Source organism: Calliopsis andreniformis, chromosome 2 (assembly GCF_051401765.1).
Source record: "Calliopsis andreniformis isolate RMS-2024a chromosome 2, iyCalAndr_principal, whole genome shotgun sequence".
In the NCBI taxonomy this organism is placed as follows: Eukaryota; Metazoa; Arthropoda; class Insecta; order Hymenoptera; family Andrenidae; genus Calliopsis; species Calliopsis andreniformis.
In genome coordinates, this window is record NC_135063.1 from 16502934 (window position 1) to 16521539 (window position 18606).

Consider the following 18606-nt stretch of genomic DNA (forward strand, 5'->3'; position numbering starts at 1 on the left):
AAAAGTAGTGTAAGGACGTGACCAGTCGAGACATAAAATTGCTCACAAAATATCTCAACCCTTTATTCATTACGAATTCATTCTTCAAGAGTGAAATCATACCATACTAGTAATTGTATTAATTACCAGCGAGATTTCAGTTGTCTCATCGAAATCGCGCAATAATAGTTTCATGAATTTTGCGTTAATATGTCGATAAAAAGCTACAAATAACTTTCTTCCGATTGATTACCACGGCACTGGGTAATAGTTGCTCGCGTGCAAAACAGAACAGCTGCATGCGAATCGACTCGATGGCCATTTTTGCGTAGCGTTATTCTTGTTTAGGATTTCGCCTCTGTGGATTCTGACGGGATGGTGAAGTAGCCTGGTTCGGCACAGGCTCGACGATAGCTTGAAGATTCGAAATTTCGCCTGCGGTATCACAGCAGTCATTCATTATAATTCCAGTACCTGAATGGATAAAGGCAAGGCTTCCTTCGCTGGACGAAGCTAAACTAGCGGATAGTGGAGGCGATCTTTCTTTAGGCGACGCAGAAGAAGCGAGATTGTTCACAGTAGTGGCACTGCTAGATGCTGCCTCTAAAGTACCATGAAGTTCAAGTATACGACCTTCCAGAAGAAGGTTGATCTCTGCTTGTGCTTTATACTTCGATTCGACTGCTTCTAACTCGGCCTCGTGTTGATCTTTCGTTTCTTGCAGAAGTCGTTGCAGTTCTACAAGTTGCGCCTCTTTTCGCGCATCTTTGTTTTCTAGCTCGCTCAGGCGCATTTTCAGCGCTTCCACAAGAGACGTCCGCGATTCCAGTTGTCGCCGTAAGTCTAGAAATACGAAACGTATTTATATTTCGATAGAACTTATTCCTGTTTTGCTTTTAATATTTCAAGAAAACGATTCAAACATACTGGTTAACTCTTCCGCGTATGACCTTTGTATCTGCGATGCTTCTTGCTTGCTCATTGGCGACAAACCGCTTGTACTTTCTTGTAGTTTTGCTTGTGCCTGCGTGCAAAACGATTATTTAATACTTTAACTATCAGTTAGACGCAAATATGTACAGTTCTTAAAGCCCTACCTCTCCGAGAAGAAGAAATTTCTTTTGAACGGTATCAAGGGTTCGTTCTAACTCTTTGCTACGATCCGCAGCTTTCAAAGCGACTCTCAGTCGATGTCCAGCGTCAAACAATGAAGCGTCCGTGGAACGAATTCGCTGTTCGCATTCCAAAATCTTTTTTTGTTCGTTTTTCAGTTCGAGTTCGACAGATTCAAGACGATTCTTTAGCGTTTGATTATGTCGTTCTTCGTCTACACACTGTGCATCGTTATTTAAATTACTGTACAGGTTTAAATTGGTAATTCCATAAAGCGAATGATCGTTGAAGTTACCCTAGTTTGCCAGTGATGCAGCGTCTCTTTATATTTCTCTTCAGCTTGAGAAGCTTCTCTCCTGTTACGTTCTAGCTCAGCTTTTAGTCCTTCTACTTCTTTCTCTATCATTTTCAATCTATCAGTCTACGCGATAAGAATATTACGTTTAATGACAATTAAAGTTTTTATATTTTATCTTACATTCGAAAGTATATAATGCCAACTGACCAAGGCATAATTATGTTCTTCTAACGCGCGCGAGTCTCTTAATTTACCAAGAAGCCTTCGATTACGTTCAGCATGAACTTCTCTGCGATGTCGTTCGAATTGCAATTGCATTTGCATAAGCTGCAGCAGCTGACTTGCACATTCGGCATCTAGAGCATCCTCTTCTCCTCCTTCCTCTTCTCCGTCATTTTCTTTCCTCTGCTTCTGCTTAATCGTGTTAGTTCCTTTAAAGAAATAACTCTAGTAAAATTTATATCGAACCTACTTGATGATTGTACCTGTTAATACTAACTCATTTTGTCATTGGGAAAATTAGTAGTACGAGTGCAAGCTTCGACATATCGATCAAGTATCGCAGTCGGTGATAATCTAGATTCTGGATCCTGCTGAACATTCTTTCGCGTTGTATCCATTTGATTCTTTTGATCTAGAATTTCTAAAAACAAATATTCATACGGAAGCAAATCGAAAGTTTGAGTTCCAGTCTCCTCTAATTTCTTCGACCCCATTTTCAACTGATTTTTCTTATCGCTACTATTTTGTTTCTGGATTTCCATGTCTGAGCAGGATTTACTTTTTCGGATCTATAAATACAGATGATTATAGTTTCCCCTTCTTTACATTTCTTCAAATATGTCGAAGATATTTTACCTTAAATAAGAAATTAGAACTCGAATGTTGTGTTGGAACTTGACATTGAGAGTACAAATGAAGCTGATAAACTCTTTTGGACAAGTCTACCAAGACATTTTGTATTTTCTCATTATGGTGCTGTTGATATCGTTCAGCATACTTTGGGCACTCTAATTTCCCAACACTTTGAGTGCTGACAATTTCCAAAACCTATACAATGATGTCGTATGTAGATACGTTTAGCAATTTCTATGAATATGCAATACTTTTACATACAAAAGTATATGAAATACAAAACCTCTTGATCTTCTTGCCAAGAGTCGTTTTTTCCATTTAGATTAGTCTCCCCTTCAGACAATCTTCTATCTTCATCAGCATTGACGGATTTCTGTTGACTAACACTTTGCCTGTCTGCAATGATTTTGCTCATCTTGTGCGAAATAAGTCCGTGTGTGTTCGTATCTCCACTTCCAACTGCTGGTCCAGTTGTCGCTGATGGATTCATAGGGATTGGCGTAGATGGTCGAGAACTTGATCCTATTGTACCATTACCGAAAGCAGTGAGAACTCGGACTGCAGCAGATCCCCCAGGTACTTGCCTCGTTGACAACTTTCGTAAGTCCTGTATAAAAACTCAAACATAATTTTGGATGAAACTTTTATGGTTCATAAACCTACCTTCACCGGAGTTGTTTCAGGAGTCGCTTCAACTGCAGCTTCTGGTGGAGATGTTCCACTTCTGTTGTTATTGGGCGTCGAAGGAGCGGATCGCTGGTCATGTGTTGCCGAAAAGGGCGGACTTTGTGGGGGCACAGTCATACTCGGTGACCAAAACGTCTCATCCTCGCCATTACTGAGTTCTGAGGGTGCTATTCCTCCACCAATACTTATTGGAGTACACATAGAAGAGGGATCTAAAAAGTTGTGTTCATAACATGATGGAAATAATATCACAAATTTTGTTTTGCTTATATTGAAGAAAATATACCTAAAGGTGGCGTGGAACGTAAATTCACAGAATTGAATATCTCTTCTCGACATTTGTCCAAAGTAAAACGACCACATTCTGCCATTACGTCGTGATGTTCCATCTTTTTCCATCTGTAATACAAAAAATGTAAGTATTTATACGAACTAACATTATTTTTATCATACAAAGAGTACCTAGCAGCGGATATCTCAGCATCTTTGGAGGCAGTAACAAGCAATGGATGCATACGCACTGAATCCAACATTGGTCTAATTGTATGAGTAAAAATAGTTAGCTGATCTCGTTGAATATATTGCTGTTTCAAGTATGAAATGAAGTTGCAGGGATACATGGCATATAGTCTATGAAACAAACTATACAGTCCCACCTATAAAGAGATAATTAATTAATTACTTATCTTCTTCTATACTAAAATAAGCATACAATACTCACTTGCAAATGTAATAAATATAAGTAATTTGTATTGATAGTCCCTGCAGATGTAGGAGTAAAATGCGTAGGAGAAGAAAACAAAAATAATGACTGGTAATGATAATAAGAAGCCAGGCTACCAAATACCTCAAAAATTTCTGAGAGGTATGGCCCTAAAGCAGCAGGTAACATTGGCAACAGCATTACCAAGAGAAGAAGGGCACTCATAAGGGATAATGTATCAGCTTTCATCTGAAATCAAACTGTTTTCATTTAACAGTTTTAATTATATCATTTATTTTACTGAAATTTAGCTCTACCTTAAGTAACTTAAGTAAATCCCGAAACAAAGCATGATTAGCAAGTTTATACAGCCAAGTGGGCTGACGGCGAGCGATATGACCTAATAAAGTAAGGGTTTGTATTCTTTGGCTGCTGTTTCCAGGCTTGGAAAGAGCTTCAGATAAACGATCTAACAAATGCTTGTCATGTGGATCTCGAACACTGGCTAATACCTCCACAGCTCTCAAAGAATTTGTGGAGAGGTAATAATCAAAAAGCCCATAAACCAACCAATTATCTTTTGCTGGAAAATATTTTAATATTATTAGTTTACATTCAAAACTATTACAAATGTTAAAACTAGTAACATCACTTACTACATAAAAACAGTTCATGAAATACTTTCTTTATTTCTTCTACTTCTCCTAACTTATTAGATTCCAATAGGTTAAAGAGATCAGCAATGCCTATCGAGTTAATATTCATCTTGACAGCAATTGTGTCTTGGTAGATAAACAGTTATCCTAATCATTCGATTATACGATGGAAGTAGAAGTGCATTTAAAAAGCTTAATTTCATCCATCTGTCATTCATTACATGGGGCACGTTTCATAAGAAGTAAGAGGTTTTGGAATACCTGCAACACAGAAACACAAAAATGAATGAAAATTTACTAAACTTAGAACCAACAAACTGTCAATTTCCTCAATCGGCATCTGCATTTACCGTCACAGCTCTGTATGGAAATGATAGACGAAGCAGTCTTATGGTTATTTATGAGAGAATTTGGTGCGAGATATTTCTTGAATTGTCAGTAGATAAACCATTCTAAATGTATGGGAAAAAAAAGGATTGTCGGTTCGGTACTGTGGTATTCACAGAAAGGTCATTCGGTACGATGTCCAGGAAAGACTGTCGTTGAATACGATTATGATTTTCGAATGGAACATCAGATATGGAATTCAATTACGAATACATCTATGAAAATTAACGAAATTAACTTACCCGAAGTTCATCGAGTACAATTTTCGCGAATTCTATGGCGACTGGTATACCATCGTAGATATACCGTAGACTTGAGCGAATTGATGTCGCCACAATAGGGATAGCGCCACGATCGCGCAATTCTATTTGTGTTCGAAAAGTTATTCAAACCGACACCGGTCTTTTTCAGAGATAATAAGATATACAGGCGAGAATCAGCTACTCTTCGTGGCCCTCTATCAGTAGATCCTCTAATTCTTACCTGTTCTTACCGCAATCGGCCACAGGCCACAATTGCATATTGCGCAGCGCAGTGTTGCGTAGGAAATACATATGGCGTAGTATGGAGTAAGTGAATTTCCCCACATGCGTCGATGATTCGGTAAGGGGTCAGATTTGCTCGTAACTTGGGTTCAATTATTTTCGAATCGACATACAGAAAGGCATGTTTGTTCAATTCCCGCGTTACAGTGAGCAACGATCCTGTAACAGGATCGTTCCTAGGTGCAAGTGATTTAAGACGTGATCTCTGACATCTACAAGGATACATTTGGCCAGCCATTTTATAAGACCTTCGCATACGTTTATTCTCGTCAGTGTCGGGTTAACAGACTGGTGCAGCATCAATTCGATGTTTCCGTTTCTATTAGATCGCTGAAAAACCGTTCTAACTCGCTTCTACTGGCACCGAGAGCACATTCCGATCTTCTGAGTGCTATACGCTCGACTTTCGTTCTAGTCTTCTTGCTTTCCCGTCTGTATAAACATTTCCGAAGCCTGAGGTTACGCGTCTATTATTTTCGACCCTTCGGTTACGACCGGTGCAACTCTGAAAATAATCCTAAGCCACCGCGTGTTCCATGGACCCCCTTGCGTCTGTGATTTCTTTATAGTACGTGTTGCTTTTAAATTGCAATTTGTGCTACGAACGATCCCTTAATGTGCCCTGGAGGATGAGGTAGTAACTGTAGTTTTCATCGTTTCATAGTTCGTTTCTTTAATGCAAAATTATGAAATTCCCTCGTGATGATTATGTTTTTTGCTTAATACATTTGAACGAAAGGTGTGAGCAAATCAAACTTTTTAATGTGTATTTGCTGTAAAGTTAGATCGTTGAGTGAATGTTGAGAGTACATGAATAAGTTTGCTGGAATTTTAATGTATTTATATTAACTTCCCTTCATTTTATTTCAATGAAAATTTATTCCATTTGTGAATTATTATTATTTTTCTATGTTACTTTTATTAGAAGTGAGTTTGAAATACCATGTAAAAATAGACTTGATTTACAGTTTCTAAATTTAATATGACTCAGACTTTTATTTATTTGGCAAGTGTGTAGAAAAATGTGAAATAGGGAAGTGGTGATAGAATGAGAGAGAAAGGGGGAAAAGAGGGGAGAATTCTGATCTCGAAGAAGAGAGCCATTTTCCAAGTCTTCGTTTAGACATTCTAAATATAACTGGAGGCTCTATAGGCTTTACTTACTGTGTCATACTGTGCAGAGTAGTATCTTACTGTGTTGCGTAGATCTCACTCATTTTCTACCTTTAGTATGGCATAATGCCAATTTTGTTTGCCTGAAAATCACAGATTAGTTAGTAATATCCATTTTCAAATACTATATTTATTAGTTAAAAGTGATTTTTCTTTTATCCTTTAATATTTCGAATAGCATGTACTAATTGTTTCTTCCATAGATTATTCTATGAATGAATATTAATATATTCAAACAAGGTTCACATACCTTAATTTTGAAATAATTGTAATTACTTGAGAACAACAAATTTAAGAAATATCCTCTAAATGTCTAAAGGACATTCAGTAATATAATATTGCTGAAGTATGTTTAGAATATTCTTAAATATATTCATTCTTTTATCTTTCATCCAATACCTTATAGCAGACCATGTTTTATGAAGCTGAACAAACATGTCTGATTCGGTTCAATTTATTTCGTGGAACTAAAGATAACAATTTTGTTATAGACAGATGTCCACTACGCAGATCTACCCATAGTAAGGATTTTTGTCAAGGAGCATTATTAAATTCCATCGGACACCATTGAGTGTTCTAACATCAAGCAAAAAACTGGTTAGTAATTGTATTTTGTTATACATAAATTTATATATTCATTCTAATTAGATTCATTTCTCAGAAATGAAGGATAAAACAATGTCAGAAGTTGGTGTGGATTTTTCGTACAACCAAGATTCAAATGAAAAGAAGCAAACACTCTTAGTTGTAAGTCCGCCGGAGACCATGGTGCCAAAGCAAGCAGAATGTAATCCATTGACATGTAATCCATCTTCGTGCGAGCCGTCTTCGTGCGATTCATCTACGTGTGATCCGTCTACGTGTGATCCGTCTACGTGTGATCCGTCTACGTGTGATCCGTCTACGTGTGATCCGTCTACGTGTGATCCATCTACGTGTGATTCACCTACGTGCAATCCATCTACATGCGACTCTGTACCTGGATTTCTAACAAAGTTATCAGTATGGGAGGGAGAAGTTGACACTTACAAAACTTTCATTAAACCTGAGACATGTATGTAATATACATCTGTGATAAATACTTTCTGATTGTTCTACCATAAGCAAATAGTTTTTATATCAAAGCATACGCATACTTTTAACTTTCTCATATTATCATTTAAGCTTACGTGGGTTTAGTAAATCAAGCAATGACATGCTACTTAAATAGTTTGCTTCAAGCATTATATATGACTCCTGAATTTCGAAATGCATTGTACAACTGGGAGTATATTAATGGGTCAGAAAAAGATGAAGCTAACAGTATTCCATATCAGCTGCAAAAGTTATTTTTAAACTTGCAGGTATTAACTACATTTTAAGCTATACATATAATTTGTTTATATGATTCGTTCTGATAACATGTCTTTGATATGTGTAGACATCAACGAAATCAGCGGTAGAAACTACGGAATTAACGAAAAGTTTTGGTTGGGATTCTACAGAAGCTTGGCAGCAGCATGATATTCAAGAGCTTTGTAGAGTTATGTTTGATGCGTTAGAACAGAAGTTTAAAAACACAGAACAAGCTGATTTGATTAACAGGCTTTATGAAGGTATATATATGAATCATTTTGTATTTATTACAAAATAGTTTGTAATCTGTCTTTTTTTTCTTTTTTTTTTTTACATTGTTAGGAAAGATGATTGATTATGTTAAATGTCTTGAATGTGGCACTGAGAAATCTAGAGAAGACACTTTCCTCGATATCCCGTTGCCAGTAAGACCATTTGGTAGTAACGTAGCGTATAACAGTGTGGTAAGTTCATATCTAAATATTTTAATAAATAGAGTAGTATAAAAATCAAATGCATATAAAAATTATATTTTAATAGGAAGAAGCCTTAAGAGCGTTTGTACAGTACGAAATTTTAGAAGGAAATAATCAATATTATTGTGAAAAATGTAATAAGAAATGCGATGCGCATAAAGGATTAAAATTCACAAAATTTCCGTATTTTTTAACACTTCATCTTAAACGATTTGATTTTGACTTTCAAACTTTCCACAGAATTAAACTTAATGATAAGTGAGTTTGCATGCGTTATATTTTCATTTGACATTTTTTAGCAGCATTATATTTCCATAATGTATTTCATTGATATAATTATAGGGTTACGTTTCCGGATATATTAAATTTAAATCCCTTCGTATTATCTACGTTGAACGAAGAATCTCCAACTGGCGATGAAAATATCAGTTTAGAGAAATGTGATGATAGCTCAACAACAAATAGTAGTACCTTAGATGATGATTATCCCCTGTGTGAAAATAGTCTTCCTAATAGTAGTTATTCAGCAAATTACAATCAAGATGATGACCATGATGAAGGTATATTGTTATAATGCATTGGAAGTAAATTAATATACGTATATATATACATATATATAATATTCTAAGATGAATAATTAGTTGAGTGATTTATTTTTAGGTGTAGATATGAGTAACAATCACTCCACGTCGAATTGTACAGCACATAATTACGAGAATAAGAAGAATCGTAACAGTCACGAAACGAAAGGGCCTTACAATTATGAACTGTTTTCGATTATGATTCACAGTGGCAGTGCTAGTGGGGGTCATTACTATGCTTATATAAAAGACTTCAGGACCGGAGAATGGCTGTGTTTTAATGATCAAAGTGTAACTCCAGTAAGTATCAATATCAATCCGTCAAAGTGGTTCCTTTAGTATCGTTATAATTCTAGTGTATTGTAATTGAAATTGTAATTGTAGATAACTCAAGATCATATTCAAAGAACATATGGTGGTGGTGCAAGCAGGCCGTATTATGGTGGAGCGTATAGTAGTACTAATGCGTATATGCTCATGTACAGGCAAATTGATCCGGAACGTAATATATTACCAATGCAGGTGCATGAATTTCCGAAGCATATACAAGAGCTATTAAAAAAAATGAAAGATGACAACATGGAAGTATCGCACATAGTAGACAACAATTTCGAAGATTCAGATAGTTGCAGAAAAAGAGTAGTATTTAGAAGATCGAGAATATCTAGGAAAGAAATATTTACTAAGAAAATTAATTTAACAGTATTCTGTTGGCATCCTACAGAGAATAAAAGAATGTCACATGCATTAGATTTGACGACTGACACTACTTTAGAACAAGCTACAAAAATATGTTATATACAGTTCCTTTCGGCCAGCATAGTGAGCTTAGATCAGTGTCGTTTAGTCAGTTACAATCAGAACAGCGATACGATTATCCGTAGCTATGAAGGACAAGAAAAGGAATTACTTTCGAAGTTGTTGTCTAAGATGACTGAAAAGGTCTTGTTATTAGAAGTACGCGATAAAGAAAAGAAATTTGAATCATATCAAGGAGGTAACGTATATTTCATATACATACTAGATATGAATGCGTTATACTTTATAAGCGCATGAATTAAAATTACTTTTTTCTTTGATTCATATATAGATATCCTAACAAAAGTGAACATTGTCGATGTACCTAAAAGAAAGCTTTTAGAAAGGATAGAAGTACGAGCTTCGTGGACACAAACTGTCAGAGAGTATAAAGAAATGGTAGGGAAAATTGTTAATATGGATCCCGATGAAATGAAACTAGTTCTACAGACGGAAAGACTAGATATAGTACCTGTAATAAATGACGACGCTGATCTTCGGACTGCAAAATTCACGGATTGCTTCAATGTGTACATATCAACTATGTTCGATACAGAATGTAAATTTTTTTATCATTCAGCAATGTATGCAATTATAAACAATTTTAAGTATATTCTAACGATATACATCGAGTTACCCGATACAAGTCCAGGTAAATTAAATTAACATATTATTCTCAATGAAAATAGCGTGATGTTTTTATCAAATCGTTGTATAAATAAGCTTGTACTTTCTTGATATTATTAGAAATTTTGGAAGAATTGAATATTCCATTGCTGGACGAAAAATACGAAGATAAAGAAAAAGCTGTTGCTGCCAGTAGTCCGCCCAAAACAAGCTTGAACGAAACACAAAACGACAATGGCTTTAAATGCAATCAAGTTTCGAAGAATGGAAAAGACAATTTGAGACAATTTGAACAATTTGAAAAGACAAAAGAGGCTACACCTGTAAGAAACATAAGCCCTCAATTGGGGGAAGGTGAAGAATGGAATACTTCTGAGCAAAGTAACAGCGAAGACAGTAGTCTTAGTGACAGTGATAAAACATTAGTCGGCGATGCTCCAGAAGATGATGATGATTTACAAGTACCATACCTTTCACTGAACACGAACAATCGTGCCAACGTTATGTTGAATCAAATTAAACCCGAGAATTTGGATGATGTCGATAAATCTAAGCATTACTTCAATGCAACGCCATACGATAAATGTATATATATTTTATTTTTAGTTTCTGTAATACAGGAAATACTGAAAATATTTAATAACGATTATTTTTTAAGTACAGATTTACTAGTACATGTGGACAGAAGGATGAGATTTGATGTCTTTAAGAAAAAATTAGAACCGTATGTTGGTGTGCCGGTTGACTATTTCAAAATTCGTCCGTTATACCTGGATCATGGTGAAGCGGAGGATTTCCCTTTCCAAACGCTTCTTAGATATAAAGACGGTCAGAAGTTTCAAATATTACTTGATGCCACCGAAAATTTGCATCGTACAATTGAACATAAAATAAGTTTGTATCAATTTATAATTGATGCATCATGGACAACTGAGGTGTGTACAAAGCTGCAGAGACATTTATTTTGTTTTTAATGACCTTTATGTGTTCATTAATCATTCTTTTCTACTGTTTCAGCCACAATATAAATTTCTTTGCGACTGGGTCGTTACAAAAGATACCACTGTCAGCGAGGCAAAGAAAGACATCTTGGAAGAGCTTAAAAGACAGTTCGATATTGATATACCATACGAAAGACTTCGATTAAGACAAAGATATTTTTCGATGCCGAGTAAGATACTTCTAGACGATCAGAAATTTGATCATTTATTGAACTGTTCTAGAAAACCCGAATTGCTTGTACAAGAGTTACCTGAAAAAGAACCAGTTACCAACAGCAATCAAGTTGTAGTGTTCGTTAGGAGGTGGTATCCCTCTAAACGGGAAATTGAACCAATGAAAGAAGTCGTCATGGACGGAAGATCTGTAGAGGAAATGAAGAAAAAGGTAGGTAAATGTTTTCCTTATTCATCGCATTTTATAATCGCATAAATTTTTAATTCAGTTGTCCGAGATATCGGGTATTCCTGAAAAATATCTTGAAATAGCAAGAATAAAGCGTTACTTACAATATGGTGTACCTGTTAGACGAATTCAATATGAACCAGGGTGGGATGAACACTTGTTCGATACTGAGCTGGACATTAACGACTGTTCAGTTTATTGTTATAAGTACGTGTTAAAATCAATAATTAGTAAGTAAAGGAGAAAAATCTAAACGTAAAATCGATTTATGACGTTTTATCGTTCACAGAGATGCCAGAGAAATTGTTTGTACCGCGTATAACGCACACCGTAAAATTCTTCTACACGAACGTAATTTATTACCATCCTCTTCAATGGCACGTGATAGTAAACGAAAAGAGAGAGCGCTTAGAATACAGTGGGATACCGAATGACCGTTGATCAAACGTGCAGCTTTTAAGGAGTAACTAACAAGGAGGCTAACAGTAAACTGTTAAACAATCATGTATAGTCACAATATGTATTGTGATCAAAGTGATCGCAACGTGTCAGATATTCGTGAAGTCAAGTACTCAATGTTCATCGAATATTCTGTGTTTCAGTAAGTCTTCTTCGATATTTCAAAGTTTCCGGTGCTCCTAAATTCGTCAAATCCTTCGAGCTCTGCGGACCATTACGTGTTATCAAGGGAATCCCGATTTTTATTATTGTACTTGGTTTCGAAATCCCTCGAAATCTTCTCCAATGTGGAAGTGAATTTATGGGGGGGGGGGGGGGGGGTCCAATTGCTTGATAATAATACGAATTTGAACTATGAACTTACAATTTATAACATGTACGTAATTGACATGTTCGGAGTTCCTGTGTCTCTACATTTTCATAAAATCCTCGATATATCTTTCTTAATCCTAAGAGTTTTTAATATCATCACCCGTCGTGCATTTTGGAACGGGTACTTTTAGACAGTTGTCTGATTTGAATACCAATTGGCGCAGAGTATATATATTTGTTGAAGAAATTATTATATAAAAAGAAGTTATCTGACACAATAACGATTAACTCTTTTAATGCCAGTATAGGTTTACATTGCATTCTAACGAATGTAATACATGCATAAACTCTGAGTTAATTTAATCTGACAGTAGTAATGCTTAAACTTTGGTACAAGCTTCCTTACACTCTTTATTTTGAAATCAGTAAGTGTTCTAAATTATATTCTGAAAATGTTGTATCTTTTAATTAATCCCAATTGCTTAAGCTGAGAGAATAGCACTATTACTATCAAATTAAATAAATATTCTTCCATATCATTATTGAAAGCCATCATATCCAGGCATGTGTTTTACTGTCTGGTTTAATTTATTTAATTTGTATTTTTATCATTCATCTGCATGTGTTATCGGTGCAAGAAAATTTGCATCACTTGAGAAACCAAACAGTACATTTAACAGTGACATTACTGTTATTCCCTTTAAATCAATTTGCAATATGAGAAAAATTTTCAAAGAAGAGTCCATCAAATTTACGTTTTGTACGATATATATCATAATTGCTTGTAAATAAAACATGTGAATCGAATGTCGATATGTTTCTTCGTGTTAATATTACCATACTTTTATTGAACAAAAAGATAAAGCTATCTATGTTCTGTACTTTGTATTGTATAATAATGCTTTGCAGGCGCGTAGCATACAGAGACACAAATCACCCATTTTGCATTTATCTGCTGTTCAGTTTGGAATTTCTTTCTTGCTTTCCATATAAAACATTTCGATACTGAATGAGTTACATGTCCAATTATTAACTCATATTGTTATTGAAACACTTTAATAGTCTGTCCTTATATTGTTCATTATCTCTGTCATGTTTAAACAAATGTATTCAATGATGAACAATGGAGGGACAGAGATATAAACAATTTTTTGAATGAAAAAGAATTTTTTGAGAAATCAATTATACTTAAAACAATGTCAGTTTTATGGGCAATTCACCGTACTCTAACAGTTTTTAATATAGCCGTAATTTATATTGAATATTTGTTACGTGAATGCTTAGTTTGAATAATTCGCGATCTATCGATAACATGTCCAAAACCAGACAATCTAGATGTTTATATTCGAATGAAAGTTGAAGAATCATAAATTTAGTACAGAGAAAATGTTGCAAAAGTGTATTACGTAGTTGAAAAAAGAAATCATATAATGCTCCTTCGTCAACTTCATAAACACAAATCGATTCACCCTCATTGAACATTTCATTTAAATTACTCGCTTGTAATTATCATCGTTCATTGGTGTGAATTCATCGCTGCAACGAAAGAGTGAATTTTAACGTCGTTGCGTTCTCTTTAATCGTTTTTCATGTTCTTACATTTACTCTCATTTGCGGTTGTTCGAGTTGGGTTTTAAATGTTGTTTAACGATTGTTTTTATATAATTTCTGGACCAAAGTAGAGCTATCGGAAACAGCAACTATGTCCATCCAGTGAAATAGTAGGTATGTGCAGATAATTAATGAATTGTAGTTTGAATTGCCAACAGTTTAAAACTGCCTTCTCGAACAAGAAGAAATCAATTTTGTCAACATCCTAGAATTTATACACTGTTTCAGTATTTTGTAAACCTACCCAATAAAGAGATACCGGATTATAGTTACATTTTTCATAAATTGGTTTTGGAAGTGTACAAAATCTAACTGTTAGAAATGTAACTGTTGCCAGGTATCTTTGTATCCGTGTGTACCTACTGCCACCTACTGCCTTAGCTTTATAGATGTTTGAATACGTTGTGAACATTTGTTTGAAACATTGAAATATTTGCACATATCTACTTTAGTGGCGAAAGTAATAAGGCTGCGGATCGTGTTTTATACCCCGATTGTAACGTACGATTAGTTATGAATACGATCTTTCCTGACCACCGACGATCAGATATTCTTTGTATCATACGATATAGTTTGGAACAAATTATATTTATAATTATTAATAATTGAATATCGAAACGACTGAATTTCTTGTTTAAATACACCTACCCCCTTCACAGTTTTTCCTTCAATTGATGGGTTAAATTTACATCACTTTTAATTCATCCATTAGTGTCAAACTCCTACAATTTTACAAAATGTTTATTGTTAAAAAGCATTTTCAAAATATCGAAAAATGGACGCCAAAACATTATGGCCATCTAGTGACGATGATTATGAACTAATGCCTTTTTAAGCATGAATGTGTCTAAATAATAAATAGAAAAAAAATCAAATTTGAATAATCTGTAATAAACTATAATCAAGTGTTGCACTTTTGAAGGTACCATATGTTTAAGGGAATTTAAAAAATATTAACACATAAGGTTTTGTAAAATATATACATCATTCTTTACATATATTTACAGCTTATTTAAAAATATTACAGAATCTGTTACTAAAACATCTTTTGTATTAGAAACACGTATTACATACACATATTTTCCTTTTCTATTAAAAATAAAAATACTCGTGTTTCTAATACAAAATTTTTAAATCACATTTAACATTTTAAGAAATAACTTTTATTAAAACTTGAATAGAAATTATTAATCAAGTTCATCTAACAGATGATGAGCTTTCAGAACTTTCTTCAACTTCATGAGTCTGTAATTCATTAACTGTACTATGCTTTCGTAATATGAAATACATTCTCTTTGCTTAGCAACTTGTTCTTGTAACTGAGCTATTAATAAATCCTTGCTTTCGAACACCTCGTTTGGGAACACAGACTTTTTTACATTTTTCTTACAAATCAATATATTACTTGATTCTTCTTTTTTAACATCTTTCTGCGTTGTACTTATGCCCCTTTTTTCATCCAAATCATTTTTAACACCATTATCCATATTTAACACGTAAACATAGATTTTCCTTCATTTAAAAGAGAAAAGGAATCAATCAATCTTTCAGTTTAAAAATAATTTACACGTATCATAAATGAAATAATCGTGAATTCAACATTGATATTTATTAAAGGGTAACTTTATTTATAATACGAATAGTAAAACATAGAAAATCCAAACTATACGTTTGAAAAGCAAAACTATGTTTTCAAAATCTGCGAATTTAATTCTGTGTTAACAATACAAGGGCGCTGAATAAAAAATTTCTTTGTGTTTCATAAAAAATCGTAAGATTATTCTCATTCAAACGTATATCAATTTTACTATAAACACCAAATACATTTTATACTCACGGACGAACGAAAGGCTTACTTACGGGAATTCAAAATCATCACGATATCTCGGGATTTTCCTGCAATATTTATCGCGCATGAAAAGTAACCAAACAATTGCTTTTGGTTTGGTGACCAAAAATATTCAACTTTTTTGTAGTTATTCGGTCGATACTCCGATTTTCATTATCGAAATATTCTAAATACGATTGGACTTTCCGGGGCTTTTAAGTAAAACGCGGAATTTAAAGTTGAAAAATCATATACAAAAGACACTAGCAGTGACTAGCAACTTTAATAACGTGATCGGCCATTTTGCGTGTTTGGTTCTAATTTTCGGCCATGAAAAAACTGAATAACAGATTGTTACTCTTTTCTATATCATAGTGATTTTAATAAAAAAACAAGAATTTGTGCTAACATTACCAATCGTGTGAACTTTATGAAGAGTAGTTTCCTTTTTTTTATTTCGTAATGTGAACATTGTAGCCAATCTTATGCACACTCTTTATAAGTGAAGCATGTAAAATTAATCAATCAGGCGTTTTTCTGTAAACTGAATTTTAAAACAAATATAATCTTCTGTTTTTTAAGTCTGTTATTTTTGAATATAAGAAATACCAATACGTAACCGCGATAATGTAAAATGCGACATCTGAAGGTGAAATTTAACAGTTAGAATGAAACATGATTTTCTGATCTATACCTTTCATTCATTCTGAACATTAGCAGACATGCTTTTTCGACGCCACGGTCTTTTCCGGTTATCCCATAGCGTGTGCGAGGTAAAGCGATTGTAGAAACGAAAGATAGTTAGTGAAATCCAAAACAATCTGTCGATGCAATAAACGTTCTAACACGAAATTTGTATTATTTTGTATTGTCTGCTATTGCTTGGGCCAGGCTAAGTATTATTTTTGGAGAAAGTAGTATTTTTAATCATAGAAAAGGATAACCTATTCTTCGTTTCTGTCAACATTCCTGTTTAAATAAAATATTGAAGCGCCTTTGTGTATTCCTTAAACCATGGTTTTTAATTCGATTACGCGTACCCGTTTCATCAAGACTATAACCAATTTTGCCTCGTTTATGAAGAATTAATATGGTGTTGTGATTGTAATATAACCTGTAAATTATTTTCTGTGACAAAAAAGGAATCGTATCATACAGGCTGGAGTTCGAAATTAGTTGAGACTGCTAAAACTGCTGAATAGTATGTACACCATGTAACACGGTGTATTCAGCTTCAGTAATATTAGCAATTTTAGTCGAATTTCGAACTGCAGCCATAGTATTTGCGGACACAGATCGTACGGTGCGAAAATTTGACTTAAATTTAATAGCTTCATCTAGTTAAGCGTTCACTTGACATTTGAATAGAGTGGCTAGCACGAAAACTTCAAATATTTTTGTACATAAGTAATATTTTTTTGCATAGATGAAAATATATTTAATGAAATATGTGTTATCAATGTATCTTATATGCGCAACACGTATTTTATGATTATATTAATTTGTTACAGGATGAAGCAAATAGTAACCAATCAGACAGTGAAAATACCTGATGGGTTGACTGTTACAGTCAAGTCCCGTTTGGTTACTGTTAAGGGACCACGAGGAATACTTAAACGTTCTTTCAAACACCTTGCACTTGATATTCGAGTGAGTACATATGCTTCTTTTCTCTCAGTAGTAATCAATGAATAAACAGTAGATGTTTATGCAAATTCAAAGCTTTGCAAGAATTATTAGAATAATAAAAACTAAGTATACATTAGACATATTGACTAAAAACTTCTTATGTATAAAGATCCACAGTCCTTTAATCCTTATCATACTAAGTGACTTTGCCTAGGTATGCTAAGTGTTAATGAATAATACTCTGTTATACATTACAATGTGATGATATTTGGATTCCCCTACATTTTCTTATAAATGATACCTACAATTCTGATTAAATGTAAAAGTACATAACATTGTAATTTAGTATTGGCCTTTGTTAATATATTCTTTTTTTTGTTTTTAGATGGTCAATCCAAGGCTATTGAAAGTAGAAAAATGGTTTGGCACAAAAAAAGAATTGGCAGCTGTACGTACAGTTTGCTCTCACATTGAGAACATGTTAAAAGGTGTAACTAAAGGTTATCAATACAAAATGCGAGCTGTATATGCTCACTTTCCTATTAACTGTGTCACAACTGAAAACAACACTGTGATTGAAATTCGTAATTTCTTGGGTGAGAAGTACATTCGTCGCGTGAAGATGGCACCTGGTGTAACTGTCACAAATTCAGCTAAACAAAAAGATGAATTAATAATTGAAGGGAATTCATTAGAGGATGTCTCGCGTTCTGGTAAATATTTATATCTATTTTTTAAAATAGTTTGTTTTGACGTTCATTGATATCGACAAATACTTTTCAGCTGCCCTTATACAACAGTCTACAACTGTAAAGAACAAGGACATTAGGAAGTTTTTAGACGGCCTCTATGTATCCGAAAAAACAACAGTTGTACAAGACGATGAATAAATACTATTCACAACGTGACCATACTCATTATTAATTTACAGTTTATTATTGACCTATCATTACAAATAAATTGCTTATAAATATTTTGTAAACTTTCTCAAATAACGATGAACCAAGTTTCAAAAACAGAATTAGATTCATGAAAAAGCAAGGAATTGGAGAAACGTTTATAGCAAGCAGCATATACATGTCTATTAATAAATCTTCATGGAACTAATTATAAACAATTACTATATTAGATGATTACATTGTAAAAGAGT

At 34.0% G+C, this 18606-nt stretch overlaps 4 protein-coding genes across 8 annotated transcripts; 2 read left to right on the top strand and 2 right to left on the bottom strand.

The window, feature by feature from the left end:
- Positions 1-38: 38 nt before the first annotated feature.
- Tsc1 (tuberous sclerosis 1 protein hamartin) lies at positions 39-5012 on the bottom strand. Of its 2 annotated transcripts, none has more exons than XM_076390289.1 (15): positions 4921-5012; positions 4292-4552; positions 3953-4218; positions 3654-3884; positions 3395-3588; positions 3219-3331; positions 2909-3144; positions 2529-2852; positions 2249-2440; positions 1890-2181; positions 1598-1821; positions 1388-1513; positions 1077-1313; positions 907-1003; positions 39-822 (listed from the first exon to the last, which is right to left on the bottom strand). In XM_076390289.1, exons 2-15 carry the CDS (start codon positions 4398-4400, stop codon positions 314-316), a joined length of 3150 nt encoding a protein of 1049 aa, XP_076246404.1. In that variant the 5' UTR covers positions 4401-4552; positions 4921-5012; the 3' UTR covers positions 39-313. The 2 variants fall into 2 exon arrangements, with proteins under 2 accessions (XP_076246404.1, XP_076246406.1); XM_076390291.1 differs by lacking the exon at positions 4921-5012 and adding an exon at positions 4642-4657.
- A 128-nt stretch (positions 5013-5140) lies between these two features.
- Positions 5141-13201, top strand: Usp47 (ubiquitin specific protease 47). 4 transcript variants are annotated; one of them, XM_076386676.1, is made up of 16 exons: positions 5141-5281; positions 6888-6993; positions 7058-7450; positions 7561-7739; positions 7817-7991; positions 8074-8195; positions 8272-8465; positions 8550-8767; positions 8868-9088; positions 9173-9785; positions 9879-10238; positions 10334-10798; positions 10877-11148; positions 11231-11599; positions 11658-11824; positions 11907-13201. In XM_076386676.1, the coding sequence occupies exons 3-16, from the start codon at positions 7060-7062 to the stop codon at positions 12049-12051; spliced, it is 3891 nt and encodes a 1296-aa protein (XP_076242791.1). In that variant the 5' UTR covers positions 5141-5281; positions 6888-6993; positions 7058-7059; the 3' UTR covers positions 12052-13201. The 4 variants fall into 4 exon arrangements, with proteins under 4 accessions (XP_076242791.1, XP_076242800.1, XP_076242810.1 ...); XM_076386685.1 differs by having other exon boundaries at positions 5220-5281; positions 6892-6993; XM_076386695.1 differs by lacking the exon at positions 5141-5281 and adding an exon at positions 5519-5791.
- Positions 13202-14946: 1745 nt separating this feature from the next.
- LOC143184465 (uncharacterized) lies at positions 14947-16245 on the bottom strand. Its single transcript, XM_076386717.1, has 2 exons — positions 15860-16245; positions 14947-15511 (listed from the first exon to the last, which is right to left on the bottom strand). Exons 1-2 carry the CDS (start codon positions 15913-15915, stop codon positions 15187-15189), a joined length of 381 nt encoding a protein of 126 aa, XP_076242832.1. The 5' UTR covers positions 15916-16245; the 3' UTR covers positions 14947-15186.
- Positions 16246-16533: 288 nt separating this feature from the next.
- On the top strand, positions 16534-18364 carry Rpl9 (ribosomal protein L9). The gene is made up of 4 exons (XM_076392138.1): positions 16534-16600; positions 17339-17477; positions 17842-18169; positions 18240-18364. The coding sequence occupies exons 2-4, from the start codon at positions 17340-17342 to the stop codon at positions 18344-18346; spliced, it is 573 nt and encodes a 190-aa protein (XP_076248253.1). The 5' UTR covers positions 16534-16600; position 17339; the 3' UTR covers positions 18347-18364.
- Positions 18365-18606: the final 242 nt, after the last annotated feature.